The sequence below is a fragment of the Triturus cristatus genome, chromosome 2_1 (assembly GCF_964204655.1).
Source record: "Triturus cristatus chromosome 2_1, aTriCri1.1, whole genome shotgun sequence".
NCBI classification, from domain to species: Eukaryota; Metazoa; Chordata; class Amphibia; order Caudata; family Salamandridae; genus Triturus; species Triturus cristatus.
In genome coordinates this window covers 962,783,449-962,806,822 of record NC_140581.1, presented here as the reverse complement: position 1 = coordinate 962,806,822, position 23,374 = coordinate 962,783,449, and the positions used below count along the sequence as shown (strand labels likewise).

The 23,374-nt window shown below is 41.5% G+C and overlaps 1 protein-coding gene across 1 annotated transcript in view; it reads left to right on the top strand.

Moving 5' to 3' along the window:
- Positions 1 to 23,374, top strand: part of MPDZ (multiple PDZ domain crumbs cell polarity complex component) — a 798,673-nt gene that overhangs the window by 340,310 nt on the left and 434,989 nt on the right. The window contains exons 23-24 of the mRNA XM_085633687.1: positions 5,066 to 5,107; positions 15,033 to 15,137. Coding sequence (XP_085489813.1) covers positions 5,066 to 5,107; positions 15,033 to 15,137 — 147 coding nt within the window. The remainder of the gene's footprint in view (positions 1 to 5,065; positions 5,108 to 15,032; positions 15,138 to 23,374) is intronic.

The following is a 23,374-nucleotide window of genomic DNA, read 5'->3' as shown; positions in this document are numbered from 1 at the left end:
CATTATGTCGCTGCCGAGTATGGTACGTCCTACTTAAATACTATAATGCCCGCGGGGCCTGCCCCAGAAGCCATTCACTTATGTACACTTTTGCTTGTATCTCTTCCCAGTGTGCCTGTTTGTTTCTGCTTTCCTTTAGGCTACACTGGGGCAGTTGGGATATGTAGTCCTTGTCCCTCTTCCATTCCCTTAGGGCATGGGCATTATTACAAAACATAGTGTGCTTCGCAAAGCCGAAGATTTTTCACCCCCGAAGGACCTACTTAAAATTAAAGCTTGTCCATACACAGCAGCAGTGGTGGACGGGTCTGTCTACCACTTTAACTATGATCACCAAACACCCAATCACCTCACAGGGCGGCCTCATCCTACGGGAATGAACACCCACTAAACATCACTCCATTTACTTACTAATCCAAGGAAAAGTGCTGTACGCCCAAATCTGGTGCTTTATTTCAAATGATTTATTCAAGATTGTTTGGGGAGCACAGTTTGTATTGTAATAGTGCTCATGCCCTAAGCGAATGGATGCGGGACAAGCACTATATATCCCATTTGTCACCTGTGTAACCTAAAGGAATGTTGAAACGACCAGGCACACTGGGATGAGATACGAGCGAAGTCGGCAACAAGAATCTATATGAGTGAATGTCCTCTGTGGCAGACAGTGCTTAATTTGTGCCGGAGTTTCCAGACCTCAGCATCGCCCTTATTTCAGAGGGCCAGGACTATAAATATCTACTCCTGCTGTCAGAATTCCCGATAACTTTTCAAAATAAATATACTTGCCTGTGTGACTGCCTGGTACACCCTCACAGCTGGCCCACCCTGGTTTAGGCATGATGAATGTGTATCGTTCATCTTGTTAGTGATGTCATCATGCCTTCTTGTCACAACCCTTGTCAATCTGAGTAAACTTTACACTGCTCTCTCATCCATTCATCACTGTGCCTGCTTGATGCAGGTTGTCTGAGTTTCTTATTGGATTATTCCAACTAGGGGCTGGCTTTTCGCTGAATTCAGGGGAGGCAGGCTGCAAAAGTACTGGCAAACGTAGCAGGGAGAGCATGTGGGGAATAAATAAAAGCACAAACTTTGCACTTGTTTTGCTGACTAGCTCAGTACTCATTACTGGACATAAAACTGCTGTTGACGTTGTGTGCTCATGGCCCACTGGCAGCCCCACTCTTCCCATTAGCAGTGTGCCTAGGACTGTGCCTGATGGCCCCCGCACACCAATTGCTGAGATGCATGTGGGGAACCTTATGGACTGATTAATTACATGACTCATTCGGGTGACCTGCTGTGATCCTCCATTACCTCGATATTCTGCATGCAGATAGGAACCATTGTTGGCACTGAGTCGCCAGGGTGCCTGGCAAATCAACCTCCGACAGTCAAGTGATTCCGTAGAACTGTATCAGAGGCAGTGTATGAAAACACTGCCTGTTTGACACCAGACATTGCAACCAATCCAGAGGGCCAAAGCCAGGAGGTTAGTAAATGCGTTTCCAGCAGTAGCCAAAAAGCCAGGAGTGACTGACAGTGTCAGATGACATGGGGGTTGGCTACTTAGCTGCCAGTGATACAGAGTTCTCTAGAATCCCATATTCCTGCATGAGTATTACATTCAGTTCAGGTTTTACATGTGCATGCTTGTATTTGTAGGCCAGTTAATTCCTATTATAAAAACAGTATTATAAGTTTGCAAAAGTTGCGTGCTTGTGATACACGCTCTAAGATGTTGTTTGCTGTGCATGTTGCCATTTGTAAGACGTAACCAGTAACTTTTTGGTGCGGATAGGCATGGATACAACAGGATGGAAGAAGACCCTGTTTCTGTGTCAGGCCCTGGCAGAGTCCCACAGTCACAGAGCCTTCGCCCTGCATCTCTTCCCAGTTCCCAATCACTAGTCCGTCCCAGGCCCCACACCCTGTCACTCTGAAGTTTATGCTAGTTCCCAGCACCGGTTTAACTAAGCAGTAGTGACATGATGAGGCTTCATGAAAGTAGTGGTGTGCTGACCCAAGAGCACATTCAGAACATGAGCTTTGCAGATGTGCAGCAAGAATCCACTGCAGCTGCAAAAATGCAGCTTTAAAAAGTATTTTTTATTACTGAGTTACTAATCACAAGGAATGTAACGATCTTCAGTGAAGCAGCCCTGAAAAGGAGAGAATCTCATTCAAATCATTTAATACAGTACCCAGTCCTCACTTACGTTAATGGTTAGTTCATCCGTAACTGACAACCAGTAGTCCCCCTAAAGATGTGCTCTGGTAGTCATAGTCATGCTAGTGCTCTGCAGGTACGCTCTTAAGCAGGAGTTCCTTTCCACCATCACTAGTCCAAGATGTGTCAATAACAAGTAACGCTAAAGTCGGGACCATGATTAGCACTCAGCTACTTCCTTCATTTTGTTTCTGGTATAGTTTATTCTTTACAAAATTAAGATATTTCTGTACAACAATGGGACCCACGAAGTTAATTAGGGACCTTGGGTATCTATATTTATAGGAATAGTGGTCCTTGACAAGGGTTTGGTATAAGAGTATAATCAATATAGACTAGGATCAGTACTATATTCCTTCTGCCCAGCAGGACAGTAAGATTTTTAATGAGTTGAGCAACAAACGTGAGGAACAAAAATAAAGTGGAACACAATCCTGCGTCCTACACTGTACATTTAACATAAGGAAACAAACAAGAACATTCAGGCAAGGCAAACGGGCTTGTATGTAATAATAATAGTGGAACAAGCAATTGGAAAACAAACACTGTAACACTAATATTTTAAATTAAGCAGTGTATACGGCGTAAAGCAAGTCAACAACGTTTCGATCCATTTTTCAAAATATTAGGATCATCATCAGGACAACATTAATGCATGCCTGAGATAAATATGCTAGAAGGGGGTTGCGGGCAACTAAGAGATAGCCGGGCTTTGGCAGATGTCCGGTGGCGGTGTACGTCAAGGATAAGTAAGGATGAAGCTCGTAGCTGCAATTGTGCTGGTGGTGGGAGCAGGTCAGCCGGCGATTACGGGATAGGGAAACTGTTCCCGGCGTGTGGGGGAGTGGTTTCCTGAAAGTCGGTCTGCGACGGAGGTCCAGAGGAATTAGCCAGAATGTTGAATAAGGAAGGAGGGAATGGGCTCCTGATTAGGCAGGAATAGATGAGAAAGATGTGGTCCGCAGTGGCGTGACAGGGAGGTGCTGAATAGCATGCGTTGCGGTGCAGTGCTCAACAGCTCAGTGGCCGGAATAGTATAAGGAATATTGTTTTTCCTACCTTTTATGTCCATAATGCCAAATCAAATCTTTTAAATTTTTCGAATAATCTAGTCGGCAATGCTATGAACTTTAACAGCTCTGGATGCTTGGAGGAAGGGGAGACGCTATGGACAATGTGAGCTAAAGGAGTTATGACATATATTTTGCTCCTTGGCCAATCTATGCATTTTTTTTATTATTAATCTGTTTTTAGAGTGATCCCCCCACGAACGCAGGTGTAACTGAACATGCCCACAATTGCTGCAATGACTCAAAGTGAAATGTTAGTAGAAAATAGACTTTGCACAGCTGGTCAATTTTTTTTAATTGTAAGTAAGCATGTGGTTATTTCAAATAGAGGGCAAAAAGGGTTACACTCATCCATGAGCAAGGCTCGCGATCTGGGGCCAAAACACATGTCTGTGCCGGCATACCTTTGATTTGTAATCTTGAATAAATCATTTGAAATCAAACACCGCGTTTTAGCGTACAACATTTTTTCTTGGATTAGTAGGAAAGTGGAGTGATATATATATATAGGTATTGTGTGTGTATATATGTGTATATATATATATATATATATATATATATATATATATATATATATATATATATATATATATATATAAAAAATATATATATTTATACTCACACATACATTAAACACTTTAAATGCCAGATAAAATGTCATATTACATGTTTTCCACAAAAAAAATTAGAAGATTTTCAGTAAGATTAGCAGCTTGCTGCTGTGACAGAATTAATGATTATAGAGTCGAAAATACGTGGTTATTTTGTGAGGTGCCTTTTTCATTTTAAGAATTAAAGCCTTAGGGCTTGAGCGAAACATAATCTCTGGTTGCAGGAGGCAATGTTGGTGTGCTTGCATTAAAACAGGAGATTTGGTTGTGTTGCAGTCATATAACAGATTTCTTTAACTGATGTCCCATTGCTTCAGTAATTTAGTTAGATCATAATAAATATTAAGGTCCACCTAAATTCTCCCCGCTTACATATATTTGCGTACCCTTAAAGGTAACATGGAGAACTCTGGAAAATCGTCTTCCTCCGTTCTGCACAAATCGCTTTAAAAAAGTAACTCCCACTCGGCCCTTAATGTAAAATTAAGTTGGTGTTATCAACTTCAAAATTACCGCCGTAATAGTACGTTTCATAGTATAATGACCGTTTGATAGGAGAGCAAAGGTTTACAGTTCTCCTCCATAGCCCCACTTTCTTTCCATCTCCACCATCACTTATCCTTGAATGTTATTACCTGAAAGCAAAGAACTCGTTAACTGCCAGCTTTAAAGTCCATGTTTAATTGATTTATTCTGTGCCCACGGAGAGCCAGATGTGTGGTCTCGCGCGCCACGCGCTCTGTCGCGCTCCTCCCTCGCCAGCAGCTCGCAGATTCGAGGCCCGTCGTAAAAGGCGGCGCGTGGCAGCAGCTGCTCGGCACATCTGCCGGATAATTACTCCGCGGGATCGGGACTCACCTGCCTGCGCCGAGAAGTGTGGAATGAATTCCTGATCAAGGAAATAAAAGATTGATTGCAGCCACATTTTACCCCGCTCTTGTCAATAATCACCGCTATAGAAGCGCAGAGAGAAGGCACATGCTTTCCAGGGGGAGGTGGGGGCAGGAAAGGAAAAGAAAGCACAAAAAAATAAAAAAACATAATGCTCACGCCGTTTTAACTCCATGTGTATGCATCTCGCATTCAGCACAAGACCGACATTTGTTAACAGTATTGTAAAAAGACGCTGCATCGTATGCTTCACATTGTAGATCGTCTCCGGCACCTGCTGATGATGAGGCCTCCTTTGATGTGTGAGTATCGGTGATTCAAAGGCTCATCATGGCTGTATGTTTGCAACCCACCTGAATACATTTTGTGCTTTGATTATTCGCAATTGTCGGAATACATCCAGACACAGGAGTCTATTCATCCTCTCAGGCTTTCCATTTTAGCCGCCATTTTGGAGCTCTTATCCTAACAATCCCAACAGAACAAGGTATTCTGATTGACCATTCATCGAAAAATTCTTACAGATTGTGTCACCTACAGAGGTCGCGCCCCGGAAACTTCACACGCACTTTGAATGACAGTGAATGCACCCTCCCTCAAGTGTCTGGATATATTCTGATGTTTTTGTGTCATGCAGCACTAACCTTACTGTTTGTCGGTTCTCTATTCTCTATTCTGTCTTTTCGGGTATACCCTGGCATTACTGATTGTTAACCATTTTGTAGAATGCCTGGTACATTGTATTGCTGGGTTTTGCATGGTTTTTGGTGTCGCATGCAGCTAGTGCATGCAGCTATCACACACAAGTAACGCATGCCATGCATGCATGTTTTGTCCAATTATATGTACTCTGTGTTTGCTGGAACTTTCACCCTCCTTCTGTTCTAAGAGTTCCTAGAACTGTTTTCACCCAGGAGAACCTTAAGAAGGCAGCCATGCAGTTGAGTATTAACGTGGATGCTTGGTAAACTGTCGTGAAGTTATTGAAACACATTAATAAGTTCCTGCCTTTTGCAGATGATGACATTTTCCTTCCCTATATCTTACAGTCATTATAAGTTTTTCTTGCACTCTCACACAGTTATAATTTTTTTGTGGAATTGACAGCAGATTGACAGTTTGCTGTCTTTCAGGAGAGATTAAGTACTTTCTTTATTCACAGGTTTTATATGTCGCAAACAAGGCCAACATTGCTGTTAGTGCGCTGAGCTTAAAACAAACATCAGTATATGAATGAGAACATAACATTACATCAGACACAGGGGTAGGCCAATTAGTGGCGTAAGTGGGCGCAGGAACATAGTGCAATTAGCAACAGATTTTTGTAAACCAAAAAATAAAAAATTGGGAAAGAAGGATACGCCTCCCGAATTGCAGTGAAACAACTGGGATTCGTATTGGTAGTAAACTGAAATAAAAATGTCTGATAGCATTTCAACACAGCATTGGATTCATCCATCTTTACCAGCTTCGACAAAGAGGTTAATTCCAATATGAATAGAGTCACTTTTTATGCAAATAAAACTTTATGCAATATTGCATGGTTGTCGACCAGTGCATTCCAATCCCTATTTCCAAATATTATTAGAACCAGGTGTTTCATTCAAACATGCTCGCATGTCAGAAATCTGTCATTTTATCTGGAAAGCCGACCTGAAGGTTTGTGGTGCTTTCAGATGGATATTGTGATTGTGGTGTTCAGCATTTCCAGTCACTCCCACTCTCTGATCGTTTGGCTGAGTGATGCCGTGTTTCGTCTTAGTGCACCACCTCCACCAAGTTGATGGACAACCCTCGCTGCTCAGATAACCAAAATGCCATATGTTACTGTGGGCAAGACTCAGACAGCAAAAGAGGAAATTGAATAACACTAAGCTGTTGTCATTGTCCAGCATGGGGATGGTGTGCCATGCATAAAGGGCTCCGCAGCATGTCTGATGGTTGAAACCAGGAGAAGAAAGGCCTAACCTAGGAGTCCGAGGCTCACAAAGAATGCACACATCAGTACTCCATTAGCGGAATGAGATTGACCATCACATGACAAAGGTCGATTGCTACTTTCAATTAATTACATTGGGAATCATTGCAATTAGATGTTTACGTCTGGCTTGGCTTTACATTACAAGTAATTATATCAAGAGTACCTTTACATTGCATACCTTTACATCTGTAGTCACTAAAATCTTGTCTTGTCATAAAGTACCTTACACAAATCTCCTCGACATTCTGTTCAGTCTTGAAAATTGCAAAGGCACACAGACCCACATTTCTCCTTTGCAGCAGTGCTGACTCCAAGGCTTGGAACTCCGTTTAATTTGATTAAAAGGTTTGCTCATTGAGTGTGTGCTGGTGGATGCCACGCCATTGGCATCTGCCCACCCCGGGTTTCCGTACAGACCCAGCACATATATCTCTCATTGGATTTTCAGTCTTTCTACAGGTCTGAAAGGACTGGAAAGCCATCATTGGGTGCGCTGACCATGCAGCGAAGAGACTGTGATGGAGATCTGACGTTGCTGCAGAGTTGTCACAGTATCATCCAGTAGGAAAAGTGCATGATGCTATACAACTGGTAGCAGCTTTCCTGACCGCTGACTCTAGAGCAGTCCACAATGAGGAGGAAATTGATCAGAGTACTGCCCATTAGTCATTATTATCAGTCTAGCCCTGATTAAAAGCCTCAGGTTATGCCTTGAGCAGAAAATTATTTAATCAGTACCAGTTTACTCACTTCTTGTTAGTAGAAATAAATTCCATGGTTACATCACTAACTACATTAACATGACACACACACATGATTAATGCCGGGCCAGACTCGCTATTCTGGTCTTTTCACATTGCGCTTGGGGCTAGGGCTGCTGACCGATCAAGTTGGGCTTCCATTTTCTAGCACACCTCTATGGTCCAATTCGAGTCACAATTTGTTACAATGTAAGGCTGTTTCTAACAATTTTGTCAGGACAATTTTGGTTTGTAGTGTGGTCCACATTGAAGTCACAGCAAAATGATGAAGTAAATGGCTTGTCTTTCCTGTAGAAGATACAGTCTGGCAAACCAGCAAACAAAGTATTTCTGATAAATACAAAGTTATACTTCCATGCAAAATTAAAGTTTACAAGCTCTATGTGTGCCATATTCACCACCTTACGTCAGAAGCTGATTACCTGAAAGGCAACATGTTCAATTGAGTATCACTTATACTTTTAGTACAATTTTGTGAATTGTACTGCAGCAGATACAAAATTTGTAATTAACATCCTTTTTGTTTCTAATGTTTTGTTTCATATTTAATTGGTATGTCCTTTCATTTGCAAGACAGTCACTCTAGAGTAGTTCGCCACCATTTAGTAGCCCGTGGGTATGAAGATGGTGTGAAATGTGTGCGTGTGTTCTTTTAAGCATGCTATCAAGACTGATGCGAGGTGGATAATTCTTCTTAAAAAAAAAACATGAACAGGTTTCTCTACATTTCAAATGGTAAAGTTAGTGTTTTTTTAGCCATTACAAAAAGTGGCATACAACCAGTGTAAATGTGTGGAATGGAATGTTATGTTGTGGGCCTCCTAGTAATTCTGTTAGTCTTTCAGTATGTGTCAAAGAAGATGGGGTGTCCACCTCTCTTCATGTTATCGCGGACACTTGTTCCAGCCGTGGGTTTTCAGCCCACCAGTTTTTACTGTCTGGTGTCTGAGTCTAATTATCTCAATGGAAGGAACCTAAGACTACAAAACCCACTGTGCATGAAGTTGTCTTATTAATGCCATAGTATGGAAAGTGTGTCCCTAATGGCAATGAGTGTGGTGGCCACCCTGGTAACTAAAGGTGAAAAACAGTGAATAGCTGGGTCCTTATGTTCTTCCTAAATGCTGAAATGCAGCATATTTGTTTAAGAATTGTGCTTCGATCCTGACTGGAAGGTTCTGCCATCCGGTAGTATTATCTCCAGCAGTCAGTCCGCAGGAATCCACACTGTTACACACCATTCACCCAACAATAGACAGTTGCTGCAGAAACTCCTAAGTATATGAATGAATTCGCTAATGCAATTTAAGGACCCTAGCGAGGAGGTGATTTATTCTGGGTGTAGGAGGCCAGCAGTTCTTCCTATTTGCACACCGTCCCTGACATACACCATACAAACAAAACAAGAAAAATAAGCATGCTATCATCCTCATTATCAAATGTTTTAAACTATGTAGCTAGCTGGACAGTCATCGGATTAGTGAGCCGTTGATCTGCAAGTTAATTTAAGCAGTTGCATACATGTCTTTAGTAAATTCTGCATCAGCTCAATGAGTGAGGAATTTAAAGAGAAGCATAATACCAATACCTGGTTTTTAAAACTCCTGAGTTTAAAGAGAAGCGTAAAACCAATACTTGATTTTTTAATTTTGAAACAATGATTAGTATTTTCTTCAAATTCCCCATTTGCTCATGAACGCGTGTAATAAACAATAGCAAGCAAATGTAATCCTCAGATTTAGATATTGTAAAGGCAGGTTGTTTATCTCATTTCTTCCTTGGAAGGCTGTCAGAAAATCCAGGTGGTGGGTTGAGAAAGATATCCTTGTTAGTCGAGACATCATACATTTTGGCTGATTCCCAGAGCACTTCTGTAGGTGGTCATGGAGTTGCAAACAGCTGTGTTGAATGATTAAATTCACTGATGGGCGGATGTAATTTTTCTCATCCTCCTGGATAGCATTTTTAATTGCATTTACACAAATTATTTATTTTCTTTTCCTCTCTTAAAGAGTTGTGCACTGTCCAAGCACTTCATAAAATTACAAGAAATATGTTTTGTTTTGGAAATAGAATTTTGAGTAGCCACGATGTCTTGCTCTCATCACTGTTGTCACTATTTCATGATAAATGCTTTCGGGAGAAGTTGATAACCTTCCTAATTATGTGTGAAAGTTTAGAAAAGCAGACTTTGCATTAATAAACAGTTTTAATTTTCTAACTTGTAGACTAATGGCATAAAAGTTATATTTCTCAAACAGTAACCCCATCAAATAGCTGCAATATCTTTTGGGTGGTGCACAGCGCATGGATCCTGTATGGTGCTGCAATAATGTAAAAAAAGTGTAATGTACCAAGGGTGTTACCATCTCGTCTGCTCCTACCAATTATGTTAATAGATAACTGTTAAAGCAGTATCTCAGGAAATGGGAATGTAACTTTAAAATGCTAGAAAGCCAGAAAAAAGTTTCAGAACAGTGTTTTGATGTGCACAGCAAAGTGTACCTTTACTATTTAGAAGTGCACATATCTCTTTTGTGACCTGTGAAAATTGCCATGCAAGACCTGCAGGTGTGTGACCAGCAAACAACTGAATTTTCAACACGCGATAGGGAGCTTATATAAGTCCAAGGGACTTTGAAATAAGTGTCTGAGAGGTGCAGCTAGGCAGCAGGAGAAGGTATATACCATTATTACTTTCCTGATTTTAATAATACATTTTATTTTACAGCAGCAATGATGCCTTATTACTTATTGCAGACAAGCCCACCACACAAGTTTAACACAAATGTAGATCTTTAAATCCTCTGTTTTCTGGTATGATGCCATTTTGAATATACTTAGTAAAAGTGCATTTTAAAACATGTGCTGGACACTGGTGAAAACAAGTTCCCCAGCTACACAAAGGCTTCACTGAAAATAGGGATGTTTGGTATCAAATATGCCGTATCCAAAAACCCATACTGATTCTAGTAATGGATTTACTACAACATGCACCCAGAGGTCACCTTAGAGATGCCCCCTGAAATTTTGCAAGCCTCTGGTGTGCTTCCTGACTGGTTTCTGCCAGATTGCCACTCGAGACACTGTTCTGACCTCTTAGGGTGGGACCCGCTGCTTTCAGGAAGCCTAGAACAAAAGCCTGTCCGGGAAGAGGGTGTAACACCGCTTCCCACCGCTTCCCACAGGATGACCTGCTGATTAGCCTCCCCAGGCCGACAAGCTTCAAAGAGCTGCCGCCTTTAGTATGTGAGTCTGGCTTCCGCTCACAGGAGAGGAAGCCAGCCCTCCTTGTCCAGGACCCCTTTTGCCACCTGGGCAGTAGGGAAATTAGCTAGTGAGGTAGGCATGCCACTTCCAGGCTGGTACCGTCCCTATGGGAGACTTAACTGATGTAGACAACATTTTCAAGAAGTCGTCATCTTTGTGATGGCATACTTAGGAATTCTGGGACACAGTTATTCCCACTTCCCACAAGAAGTGGTCATATAGTGGGTGGAGGGCCCATTCTAGCCGGTGTAACCGCATGGGGAAGGGCGCCATTAAACCAAATGCGATGCTGCCAGGCCGAAAGGGGAATCTCCTGCGTCCTATTCACGGCCGGCAGTGTCACCCAAGAATAAAACAATTCGTAGGGGTAAGACGCATCGGCACTCACTACAAAAATAACGGCCATCCCATCGTCCGGCACCCCATACTGCTTCAGATGACGTCACAGAGGTGTACGGCTATGCGCTGCAATATCGACCGCCATAAGGACACAGAGAAGAACAACAATGGATTTTACAGTAGCACAAGGGTCAGAAATAAAAACCTTTTTAATTAACAAGCTTGAGGGAACCTATAGCACTAACAGGTAGGTTAAAACCGTCACTCGTGCTATCCGGAAACAAGAGTGAGGGTGTTGTGGACTAATATAGGCACTACTAAGGTGTTTCAAATCAAAAGACCAAACGTTGGGCGCCATGTTGCAGGGATTCTGCTCATGCACAGAACTATGCGCAGGAAACTAGGACCTCAGTGAATTGTGGTGTACCAAAAACTCACCTCAGTACCCAGAACCCCTATCCGACCAGCATCAGTTTCCCATTCGTTATCCTTATTCTCTCGGAGGTCCCAATGTATAGACAACCCAGAACAAGCGACTTAGAGTACTCTCAGGAATGGTGGGAATCAGAAATACCTGTTCGTTATTATTCTCATATCAGTCCACAATAAGAGTAATCAGAGACACAGTAAAGTTTAAAAGGTTTATTTTATAAACTACGTGTCCTAAGATGCAGTACTTTGGCTAACCTAAGCAGACAAATGATTATAATTAAAACCATCAGCATTGTTACAATACCATAGAAAATGAAGGGAGAAATCATATTACAAATGACAGTGGAATACAGCCACCTTCCCTTCACTAGTAGGCTAGTATTATTATACTAATAGAAGGTCTCTAGGCTTGAATGGGGAACCCCATACCGTAAAGATCAGCTTAGGTGAATCACATCACAGGATCAGCTTTGCTCTGCGCCTGGAAATGTTCTTCTCCAGAATGTATTTCTAACGCATGCAAACAGTAATATTAAAGGCTCTCGACACCCAGGTATTTGTAGCTGTGTGCATATTATGGCTAGAGAGTGGGCCGATCAACCTGAACTCAAAAACATACATTGTCTGGCGGCTCAGAGTGTTTTGCACACAATGTTCAGACCAAGGCCGCAGTGCACGTCTAGGGATGTGAACAACAGACAGTTCTCATGTGAAGAAAAGGCAAGCAAGCAGTTTTCAAATAATAACATGTCTCTGCAGTGTCGTGTGCAAAAGCAGCAAAAGTGGCAAGAAGGCTTTTCTAACATTTAACGCGCCTATGCTAACATAGCAATGTATGTATCTAAATTGCTGCCTTCACTACAAGAAGACCCGCAAAATCAGAGGTGAGAGAAGAATCAGCTGACCTGGTACCAGCCTTGCTGGCCTGTCTGCATCCCTCATCAAAAACTGTTCCAAAGTCGACTTTTCCTGCAGTTGTTGACTCCAGAATCTTGGGAGGACTGCCTGCCTTCAATAAAGAACCAAGACCTCCCGTGGGATAGCAGAATTGTTCCCTGCATATTGCAGTAACTCCAAAAGAGAGGCTACTGAGGCCTCTGGAACCGCTAAAACCCGATACCTGAAGCCAACACTGCACCTCTCGCTCCAAACCCAAGTCCGTTGTGGTATCTCCTCTTATGGACCATCCAACGTTGCCTGCAGCTTCTGCACCAAGGCCCCCTCTTCCACGGCTGCTCTGATAAGGAAAAATACAACGCCTAAGGACACCTCTGCACCCGTCGCCCCTGGCCTCGGAGAAGAGGACCAAAGGTGTTCCTACTTCCCCAAGCATTGTGAGGCTTGAGCCCCACTGTTGCTTCAGCCTGACAGGCCTCCTAGCCAGAGCCTGCTGCCTCTTTTCACATAGACTGATCTTCATAGAATAACATTGGGCTCCCGATACTGTTGTGGGCCCAGCAACCGGCCGCGCTTGTGTCGCTGGTGGTTTACTGTTGGTATCGTCTTGGACCTTGCCCACCACTCACCTTAACTCCTGGAGATTGGTCCCGTAGGGCGCTGTGCTATAGCTGTTTGCAGAACTTGTTTTTTCTTCTATAGAAAAACCTAGGAGAACTCAAAAATGGCACTGTGACCACTTATTGAACTAAAAAATCATATGTAAAAACGTACTTACCTGAACGATTTCTCGCTGATGCCTAAACATATATTAAGGTACTTGCTATTTGTATAAATTGTTGTGGATCTCCTTTTTGAGTCGTGTGCGTCATTAATTGATAATTTTGTGTATTTACAGAAGTCTGGCACTCCTCTCGGTTAAGCCTAAGACTGTTCGACCACACTACCCCTTATAGAGCACCTTGGGATTGCTAGAGGAAGCCCCTGTCCATTTATAGGGGAACCCCTAGATTCTTTACACGGTATATCAGGTTATTGATATATCACATGAAGAGCCAGCTTCCTACTAGTAGTGAGCAAAATTATGCATATACTCTCCCCAACACCATGTGTCCTCAACATATTAATGCAGGCATCCCAGGTATTCTTTTAAGTACAGACTTTGTAATGTTTCTGTGCACGATTGTCTTAACTTGGGCACTTCTTTCTAATTTTCTAACAAATGACAGTGGCCTTCAGTACTATTTGATGTTAGAGTACAAAGACAGAAAAGGCTACAAGTATGATTCAGTGATGCCCAATTTATTGAGATACTTTCGGTAGTCCTTTTCAGTTTGGCAGAGTAGGAGCACTGCTGTTAAAAGGCTCTGGCCTTTCCCTGTCAAACTTGTAGCTCCCTTGCTCTTTGAAGAATCAAAAGAAGCTCTGGATTTATCCTGGTGCAGCCTTAGCTGGCTTCACTGGTGTAAACCTCTGACCTGGCTGCCCGTGTACCACAGAACCACCATGTCACAGTGATAGTCCCTCTGTGTTGAAGGTGGGGCAATCACCACTTGTTTTTCCTAACCGGGACTGTCATGAGAGGCATGGAAGTACCACAAAGGGAAAAAGCACATTGTCTCCCACATAGATGATTTTTTTTTTATGTCAATTTGGGAATCTTTTAGCAGAAAGCAAAACATTTTGACAAGCAGGTGCATCAATCTTGAGCCTCAGTTTGCAAAGATTAAGGCCGTAATTACTATGTCGGGCGGACACCGTTTCGGTGTGGGAAATGACCGACCATAGGTCGGCGGTTCAGAACACCAGATTATGATGCAACCTCACATGGTGCGGTCGAAAACTCTCATTTCTCTATGGGAGCTTGTGTAAATCCCTGCACTGTGTGGCAGCCACACATTGCAGGGTTTTACAGGGGGGCACCATAGCTGCTCCCAGGCCCCCAACTGGATGCCGCTGAGGGATGGGGGACCTACTAGGGGTCCCCTAAGTCGCTTTCTGACAGGCTTTCCATGTCGGAAAGCCCGACGTGGAAAGCCTGTCGGAAACCGACATCATAATCCATATGGCGCAAACACTGTACGTAAGGGATTATGTGGCTGTTTCCGACTGGTCGACGGGCTCCTAGAGCCCAGTGGAATCCAGCCAGAATAAACGTCTGGTTTAAACTCCGACCGCCTACATCGTAATTAGGCGGTTGGACTTTAGACCATGGATGTCGATCGGAAAGCCTCCAAACTGAAGTCAGAGGCCTTCTGACCGACATCCTAATGAGCCCCTAAGTGAAGCCACCACATGCACTGAGGTCCTTGCCTTCAGGCACTTCTCCACTAGGGGACTGGAAGCCATTGACTCTGATGACCTGGCTGGTTGGCTGCCAGTCTCCAGATGAGCCCCTTAGTCTTTGTTTTCCAAAACATTGTCCAGCAGACCATTCTTAATTTTAGTGGGAGTGGTGAATGGCTTATTGGGTACTAATTTAATGCACCAGCCTCTGCAGTCCTTATTTATTAATGTGTTTATTGATGTGCTTCATTTTAATTACAGCATCACGTATGTGCTAGGAGCACATCTGGATGAGTACAGGGCCAGTAAATTTCAAGTGCCTGATGCAGCTGTGGCAGAAGAGATTGTACTTTCACGCGATACCAGGTAAAACATTTAAATAGTCACTCTCCTCCGTAGTTAAATGCTTCTCACTTACCAATGTGAATTCACTGTTTGCCATTATAAGAGCTCACTCCTCTTTTTTAAACCTGTGGAACCGATTATACCAGTATAATAGCATTTGGCTATATATTGAAAAGTGGTCTACCTACTTAAGTGTCCTCAGTAACACCCTGGATTACGAAATAACAAATCATGTTGCCTATTGCTGATGTTTTCTCTGGAAACCTAAAGGCTGATCTCGCGGATCTTTGTTTTAGATGAAGTTAAATAAATGTGCCTTTTTTGCTACTTTCAAAAAGGTTTATTGATAACTTTGCAACATACTTTGAGTACAATCCTTAGTGATAATTGGTCACTGCTGAATACTGACACTGCTGGGTGTGGTATTCATCCTGTGTGCAACAATCTCACCATGCAGATGACAGAAAGGCGATAGTATAGTAATACCATATGTCTCTTCTCCTTCCCACCGACTTTGTTGTCAGTTGCCCTGATTCTGAAAGTGCAATGTCTGTCTGCAAAAGTCGTGCCAGCCATATTTTAATAGCAGAAAATATTGTAGGCAAACAGTGGTAGGATACCCTTTTACCCCACTAGCTATATTCACAATTCTGTTATAAAGTTACGAGTGCACCCCAATCAGGATTTGCAGGGGAGTAGGAATGGGGGCCTTAGTGTTTTTCACCTGCACAGTGCCATTATGCATAGAAAATATCCACAAAATATAAACTTTCCAGCTTTGCTGGTATAGATGAGAGTAAATATATATATATATATTATCTACTGGCGGTCGCCAGTAGATAGTTATAGTTAGGACCCTCTTTCCATAGGAAACCGCAACATTCTATTTGGAATAACTTTGGCGCCGGTCGACGAATCCTCGCGAAATTTTCAAAATAGGTGGGGCGCTACGCTCCGCTCCTACCCTGAAAGTCTCGGAGGGATTCGTCAAGCGGGGGCTGAGAAAAAAGGGGGGTCCCAAAACGCGTTTTTCCCATGCATTTTTCCATAGGACCTTTAGACACAGCTACAGCCCGAACGGCTGAACAGACTTACTTGAAATTTGGCAGACAGGTAGTCTACAGGTCAAGGAAGTGCCTTTTGTAGGTTTGGTGTAAATGTAAGCTTACCGTACGCGTACGGTGCCGTGCGCGAGCGCGATTCTGATTGGCTGTTAGATCTTAGTGAACATTAGAATCGGTCGAAACCCGGAAGCTGCGTCCGCCATTTTCTCTCTCGCACTCAGAGGGGTGGACGAATAACAAAGACAAAAAACATGTAAAGGGGCTGTTTAGACAGCTACTAACCACCTAGCCTTGATGATGGTGTCCTCAAAGAACCTCCAAGACCAAAAAATCAATTTTAATTTTTTTCGAAAAATCGCAGATTACGCTCACCGTACGCGTACGGTAAAATTAATTAAAAAAAAATAAATTAACTACTCTCTCTCCACCACGTGTGCAAATGGTGCCCGAAGGGCACCATTTGTGCATGGCCTATGAATATTAAATAATCTAAGAAAATGTAAAAGATTTCCTTTCACAACGAAGCGCATAATATGTCCTCCATGTGCGCACGGTGCGCGAAGCGCATCGTGCGTACATGGCCCATCCAGCGTAACGTGGGCACGCGGTGCGCGTAGCGCACCGCGTGCCCACCGTGCGTGCACGGCACTAACTGCGTAAAGTGGGCGCGCGGTGCGCGAAGCGCACCGCGTGCTCACTGTGCGCGCACCGTGCGCGCACGGAATGAACTGCGTTAAGTGGGCGCGCACGCCACGAATGGCGTAAAGTAACTTAGCATTTAAAAAACCGTACAAATTCACTGAAAAAACCATAGGTTTCACACACGTTATAGTTAGGAATTAGCATTTAAAAAACCTTGCAAATTCACTGAAAAAACCATAGGTTTCACACATGTTATAGTTAGCTGGACATTTTCCTGATAAAAAACCAATGAAATTCCCCCGTTATAGTTAGTGCAGGCAACTATAACTCACGCGACCGCAATCCTCTGCTGATGACATATGTGTCTTTATGAAAAAAAAATATTTGTAATATATGTATAGCTAAAATTTAATGGAAGAAGACATGGGCAAATAAGTGTCTAAATACAGTATTAGCATCAGCAGAGGATTGCGGTCGCGTGAGTTATAGTTGCCTGCACTAACTATAACGGGGGAATTTCATTGGTTTTTTATCAGTAAAATGTCCAGCTAACTATAACATGTGTGAAACCTATGGTTTTTTCAGTGAATTTGCAAGGTTTTTTAAATGCTAATTCCTAACTATAACGTGTGTGAAACCTATGGTTTTTTCAGTGAATATATATATATATATATATATATACGTATATATATATATACTTTTTGTTTTTGTTTTATATAGCGCGAACTAGACCAGAGACAATATTCTTTCACTAAGTGGTGAATATTAGTTTCCTATTTCAAAAAAATACACAGGTGAAGGTGAATTTAACAAAATTTGTAAGCCACTAATTCTGAAGGAAAAGGCCATTGCGTATATTGTACTGGAAATGCTCTATCGGACTGAAGGCACATTTGTAGACCCACAGCCAGATGTCTATGACATAGTTGAAAGTATATCAGCCTTTGTTCTTGTCTTTTGGGGATTTCTGCTATCAGAAGCATAGGTGAGGCCAGTTTTAACTGGACTGGGAAAACCGCCATTCTACGATTGTAAGGGGTGCGGGGCAGCCAGCATTAAGGTAGGAGCAGAAAAAGCAAGTTTAAGGCTTCATCTCCAGATGATGCTTGAGGTAGCTTTTTGTTGGGAATCTAGGACAAAACACTGACATCTTCACTGTATTTGATCAGTTGCTGTGTTCTGCATACCAGTCAATCAAAACCATTTATTTTATGTAAAAGAATACTCATGAAACAGGATATTAGATATAAATAAATAATTCAGTAGCATTTTTTACAATCACATAATGATTGAAAATTGTTTATCATAATGGTCTTACCACACTGAAAGGAGCTGAATGAATAAAACAACAATAATACATAATTGCAGACCATAATACATATGGCAGATATGACATGGTTTAAAAACATTAAAACTATTATATTTCAAATTTTTCGTGCCTTATGCATGAGAACAAATTCTGTCTAGATACTGCAACAGACAGGTAGTCCCCAGGCGACTTAGGAAAATTGTCAAGTTTACAGTTGTGATGCCCAAATTTCTGAAACGTTGCTGTGGGAAGCTATATCTTCGACACGTGTAAAACAGCCACATGAGCAAAGAGTTTTGTTCGATTTTGATTATCCGCTCAAAGAAAGGGCAGCAAGGAGAAGCTTGATCGTGCTTATTCCATTTGGTCGTAAAATTAGCCAATGGTAATATGCCTAACCAGAATGAGATAAAATTACTTTGGCAGTGTGGTGTGCTATCTGTTCCTGATAGGTGTGCTTCGCCCACATTTGATTGCCTTGAATATAATTATGTTTCAATGGGTCAGCCTGATGGGCATGAAAATGATTTGTCAGTCTGGGAACCTGGCAACATAAACTTGATTAGGACATTAATAGAACATGTAATCACGATTGAATTTAAGTATAGATACTGAAAGCCAAGGACCAATAAGAATGTAAGCGCTACGTTTATTCAGCTCAGCTGTTAATCCAGCACTCTGTGAGTAAAGACAATTGAACACCACCTACCTTTATGTTTCTTTCAGTGTTGTTCTTAGAATATTTTTTTACCCTAGTCAAGGAAATATCTTTATGGAAGCAGTAGTACTGTTTTGCAGAAATCATGTCAATGGTAAATAACATCAGTAACATGTGCTCATGATTTGGAAGTATAGGTACCTATACTTCCCTGTTGTTTAAAATATCTCTGCAACCTTTTGTCTGCAAAAGTTAATTTGGAAGAAGTTACAAGTATCCACTAAAAAAGTAATACTCTTATAGGACTGTATTTTATTTCTTTTATTTTTCAGATTAATAATGCCTTCACATTGACTATTGAAAGTGTTGTTTTGAAGGTCTTTTAAGGCATATAGAAATGTTCCCTGGCAGAATGTGTTTTATAATTCTGCCACTAATATGGGTTTTGACAGACGTATGCATCTTTCCTTCTTATGGGTAACCACACATACAGTAGGGTGACGTTACCACAGTCCTTTGGCTGCTCTGGTAATGCCACATACGGGATATATATGATCACATGAGCTAAAATAAATTTCATGTGTGTGTCATTATTTTCAGCAAGATTATTCAGGCATGTTAATGATGTGTCTCTAGACACAATTGTGGTCCCAGATCATTATGTATTCACCAGCAAAGATGACGTCCATAAGCAGATGTTTTATACATTTTGCTATACCATTCTTCATCTATCAGATGAATTTGTATTTCTTGACTATGATCTATTTATTGGCTCCAAGAAAGGAATTAATATCCCATACTTCTGTTTTGGGGTGCCTGTGATCGATTCAGTTGTTACATCGCATGTATTCACATTGTAGTCGATAACATTGCAATAATCACATTGTGATTACCTTTTCATTACAATGTTTTACATCATGGTACCCATACATTGGACCTTAGAGGGCAAATACTGTTTCTAATAATACATATGTGTGTCTATATGTATGCATGTGTATCTATATATATACATCTATTTATTAATACATTTATTTTATGTGCGTGTATTATATAATATGTACAATCTAAGCTTTGTGGTAAAGGTACTCGATAATATATATTTTTTAAAATAGGGTGTTAAACCCCCATATCCCTATAAGATGTATGTGTGTGTGTATATATATATATATATATATATATATATATATATATATATATATATATATATATATATATATATATGTAATAATTCCCCATACCCTCCTTTATTAATGTGATATATGAATAGGTATAGGTATCCCTGTATCCCTTACCCATCTCTGAACCCTAAAACCACTTTACTCCCCCATAAAACTATTCCTCGCTGAACCTAAAAGAATCATTACTATCCATTAACCCTACTTATCCCCAAACCCTAAGAAAGCCATACTGTTCTGTAACCCTGCCCATCCCTAACCCGTTTAAACCCCTTGGTATCCCTCAACACCATCCATCCCTGAACCCTAAAAACCTCTTTATACCTCTATTTAAGTGACATAATATTACATATGTATACATGCAAATAAATATTCAAACATTCCCATTTCTAAATGTAATATAAATGTATGCCACTTAAAACCATTAAAACAATCTTACCTGAGATGTAAACCACAATGATGTGAAGGTACTACAAGTGATATGTTGTCTGCTGACTGTGATGTAACAGCTGCATACCTTTATTTTTTGTGTTGAAATTTTTTATTGAATTTTATAAGACAAATACATTAGAGCATATGCAATAATAAATAAAAGAGAATAATTACATGTTAGAAGGAATCATGGAATAAGAAATTGATAAATAAATACGATATAAATATGCGTTTAAATAGATAAATACAACTTGATGCAGCAAAGATATCAAAACCCAGCATAATATATAATAAGAGTGAGCAATAGGGAAAAAAGAGAGAAGAAAAACATAGTGGGATAAAGAGTGCTGGAAATATAAAGAAATAGAACAAAGGAAAAATAATTAAATAAAAGCAGAGGAGTACCACAACGGAGGAAGCAAATGATTGTGAGGGAACAGGGAGAAGAGAAGACAAAAGACAGAAAAGTGAAAGTTAATTAGTGTGTTTGAGTAGAAGTGGAGGCCGGAGGGTCAGCAGCATTTGATTTAAGAAATGGAGACCATATTCGAAGAAAGGTGTCATTTTGATCTTGAAGATTATAGATTGTACGTTCATGGGAAGCAGTTTGCATCATGGCCACCAACCAATCCTCCTGTGATGGAGGCATAGTTGATTTCCAATGACGCAGTATACATATTTTGGCAGTAGCAATTGAAGTATGAAAAAGACGGAGTTGTGGCTTCGTGAGCTTTGGGGAATGACGTAAGTCATGTAGGAGAATGTTAGTAGATGTAAGTGGCAATTTTAGGGGCATGGTGGATTTCAAGGTAGCACCAATAAAAGTCCAATAGGGTTGAATACTAGGACACTCACAGATGATATGAGTAATATCACAACCTGAATTGAAGCATCTCCAGCAGTTAGAATGCGAGAGAAGACCAGCTTGGTGTAATTTGACAGGAGACCAGTGCCAATCATGCAGAATTTTAAAAAGACAACATTTAAGCCTTGATTCACGAGCTCCCTTATTTAAACTCTCTAGAATCAAATCCCACTCAGCATCGGAAAAGGAGATGGAGAGACGAGATTGCCATTTACGCTGGAGATCATGTGAAAGAGATTTAGAAAAAAGATGAGATGAAAAAATTTTGTATATACCAGAAGTAACACCCTTAAGTTTCCCCCAAATGTGCAAATAGGATAATATAGGGGAGTCCTGTAGGAGCCATGGTGATGATCCCATATGGGTCTTTAAACATTGTTGGAGTTGAAGATATTTGGAAGAATGATGAAGGGGAAGATCGAATTCTACCCTGAGTTGAGAGAATGACTTAAAATCCCCATCATGTAGGAGTTGATCCGGATAGAGAATACCTGCAGCTCGCCATTCAGACCAGGATAACATACGGCCATTAATACGGATCCCCGAATTATTCCACAAGGGAGCCTTAGCATGTATTCTGGAGTTTGAGCCTAATAATCTGTGACTTCTCTGCCAGGATTTATGCATGGCGGAGAGTATCGGGTTTTTTGGGTCAGAACGACTAGAGCCAGTACCATACAGAGGAGAAAGATTTGATTCCGAGGATAGAAGATGTCTTTCTATTTGAACCCATTGTGGTAAATCCTTGATGCCAGGTAAAAAATATGAGATTTGGGAAATATGTAACGCCAGAGAGTAGTGCTCAATAGAAGGAAGACCAATTCCGCCAGATAATTGGTGAGCCTTCAACTTAGTGATAGCAAGTCGCGGTTTCATAGTACCCCAGATGAAAGTTTTAATCTGGGCATCTATTGATCGAAGTAAGGATAGAGGGATCTGCAAAGGAAGCATACCTAGAATGTATATAAACCTCGGAAGGGTAACCATTTTAACCGCCTGAGTTCTGCCCCAAAGAGAAAGGCCCAAAGCCTTCCATTTGTCAAAATCTCGTTGCATTTGGGATATAAGAGGAGATAAATTATCTGCAACCATGTCTTGCAATCCTTTATTAACGAGGACACCCAAGTATTTAAGGCGTGAAGGCTGCCAATGAAAAGGGAATCCAAAAATGGCTGCTTTGGTGGTACCGTTAGAGATGGGCAAAGCTTCACTCTTGTCCCAATTAATCTTATAACCTGAAAAAGAGGAGAAATCATTGATAATGTGAAGAAGAGAAGGAATCGACCGGGGAAGACGGGTAAGTGTGAGTAGTATATCATCAGCATATAAGTATATTTTAGAATGTCCAATTGGAAGGGGGACACCAGAGACCTCATCCGATTGACGAATGGTGGCGGCCAAGGGTTCCATAGCCAGAAGAAACAAAAGAGGGGATAGTGGACATCCTTGACGTGTCCCTCTCTTAATAGTAAAGGTGTCTGATAGAAACCCACCGCAATTTACCTGAGCAGAAGGATGATCGTATAATAAGCGTACCTTATCAATAAATTTCTTGCCTAAACCAAATCTATCCATGACCTTGAAGAGATAGTTCCATTCGATGCGGTCGAACGCCTTTTCTGCGTCAAGTGAAAGGGCTAACGCATCATCCTTAAGATGTTGAGCCGACCATAATGCATGGGCCAGAGAACGCAGATGATTCCTAGAGGATCGACCCGGTACAAAGCCTACTTGAGAATGGTGTATCAAGGAAGGCAAGACCTTACGCAAACGCGAAGCAAGGATGCTGGCCAGGATTTTAATATCAGTATTTAATAAAGAGATGGGGCGATAGCTACTGCAGAGCTGGGGGTCCTTACCTGGCTTTGGAAGCACAACAATAATAGCCTTGTTAGAAAGAGGTCCAAGTGAAGATGAACTATCCGCCTCCTGGAATGCGGTATGCAGGGTATCAATAATATTGTGACCTGCCCAGCGATAGAACTCAGGGGGAAATCCATCTTCACCAGGGGCCTTGTGATAGGGCAGGGCAGTAATCGCACTAGAGACCTCATCTCTGGTTATTTCACCCTCTAGGATGGCTCTGCCCTCCGCCGAAAGAGAAGGAAGGTGT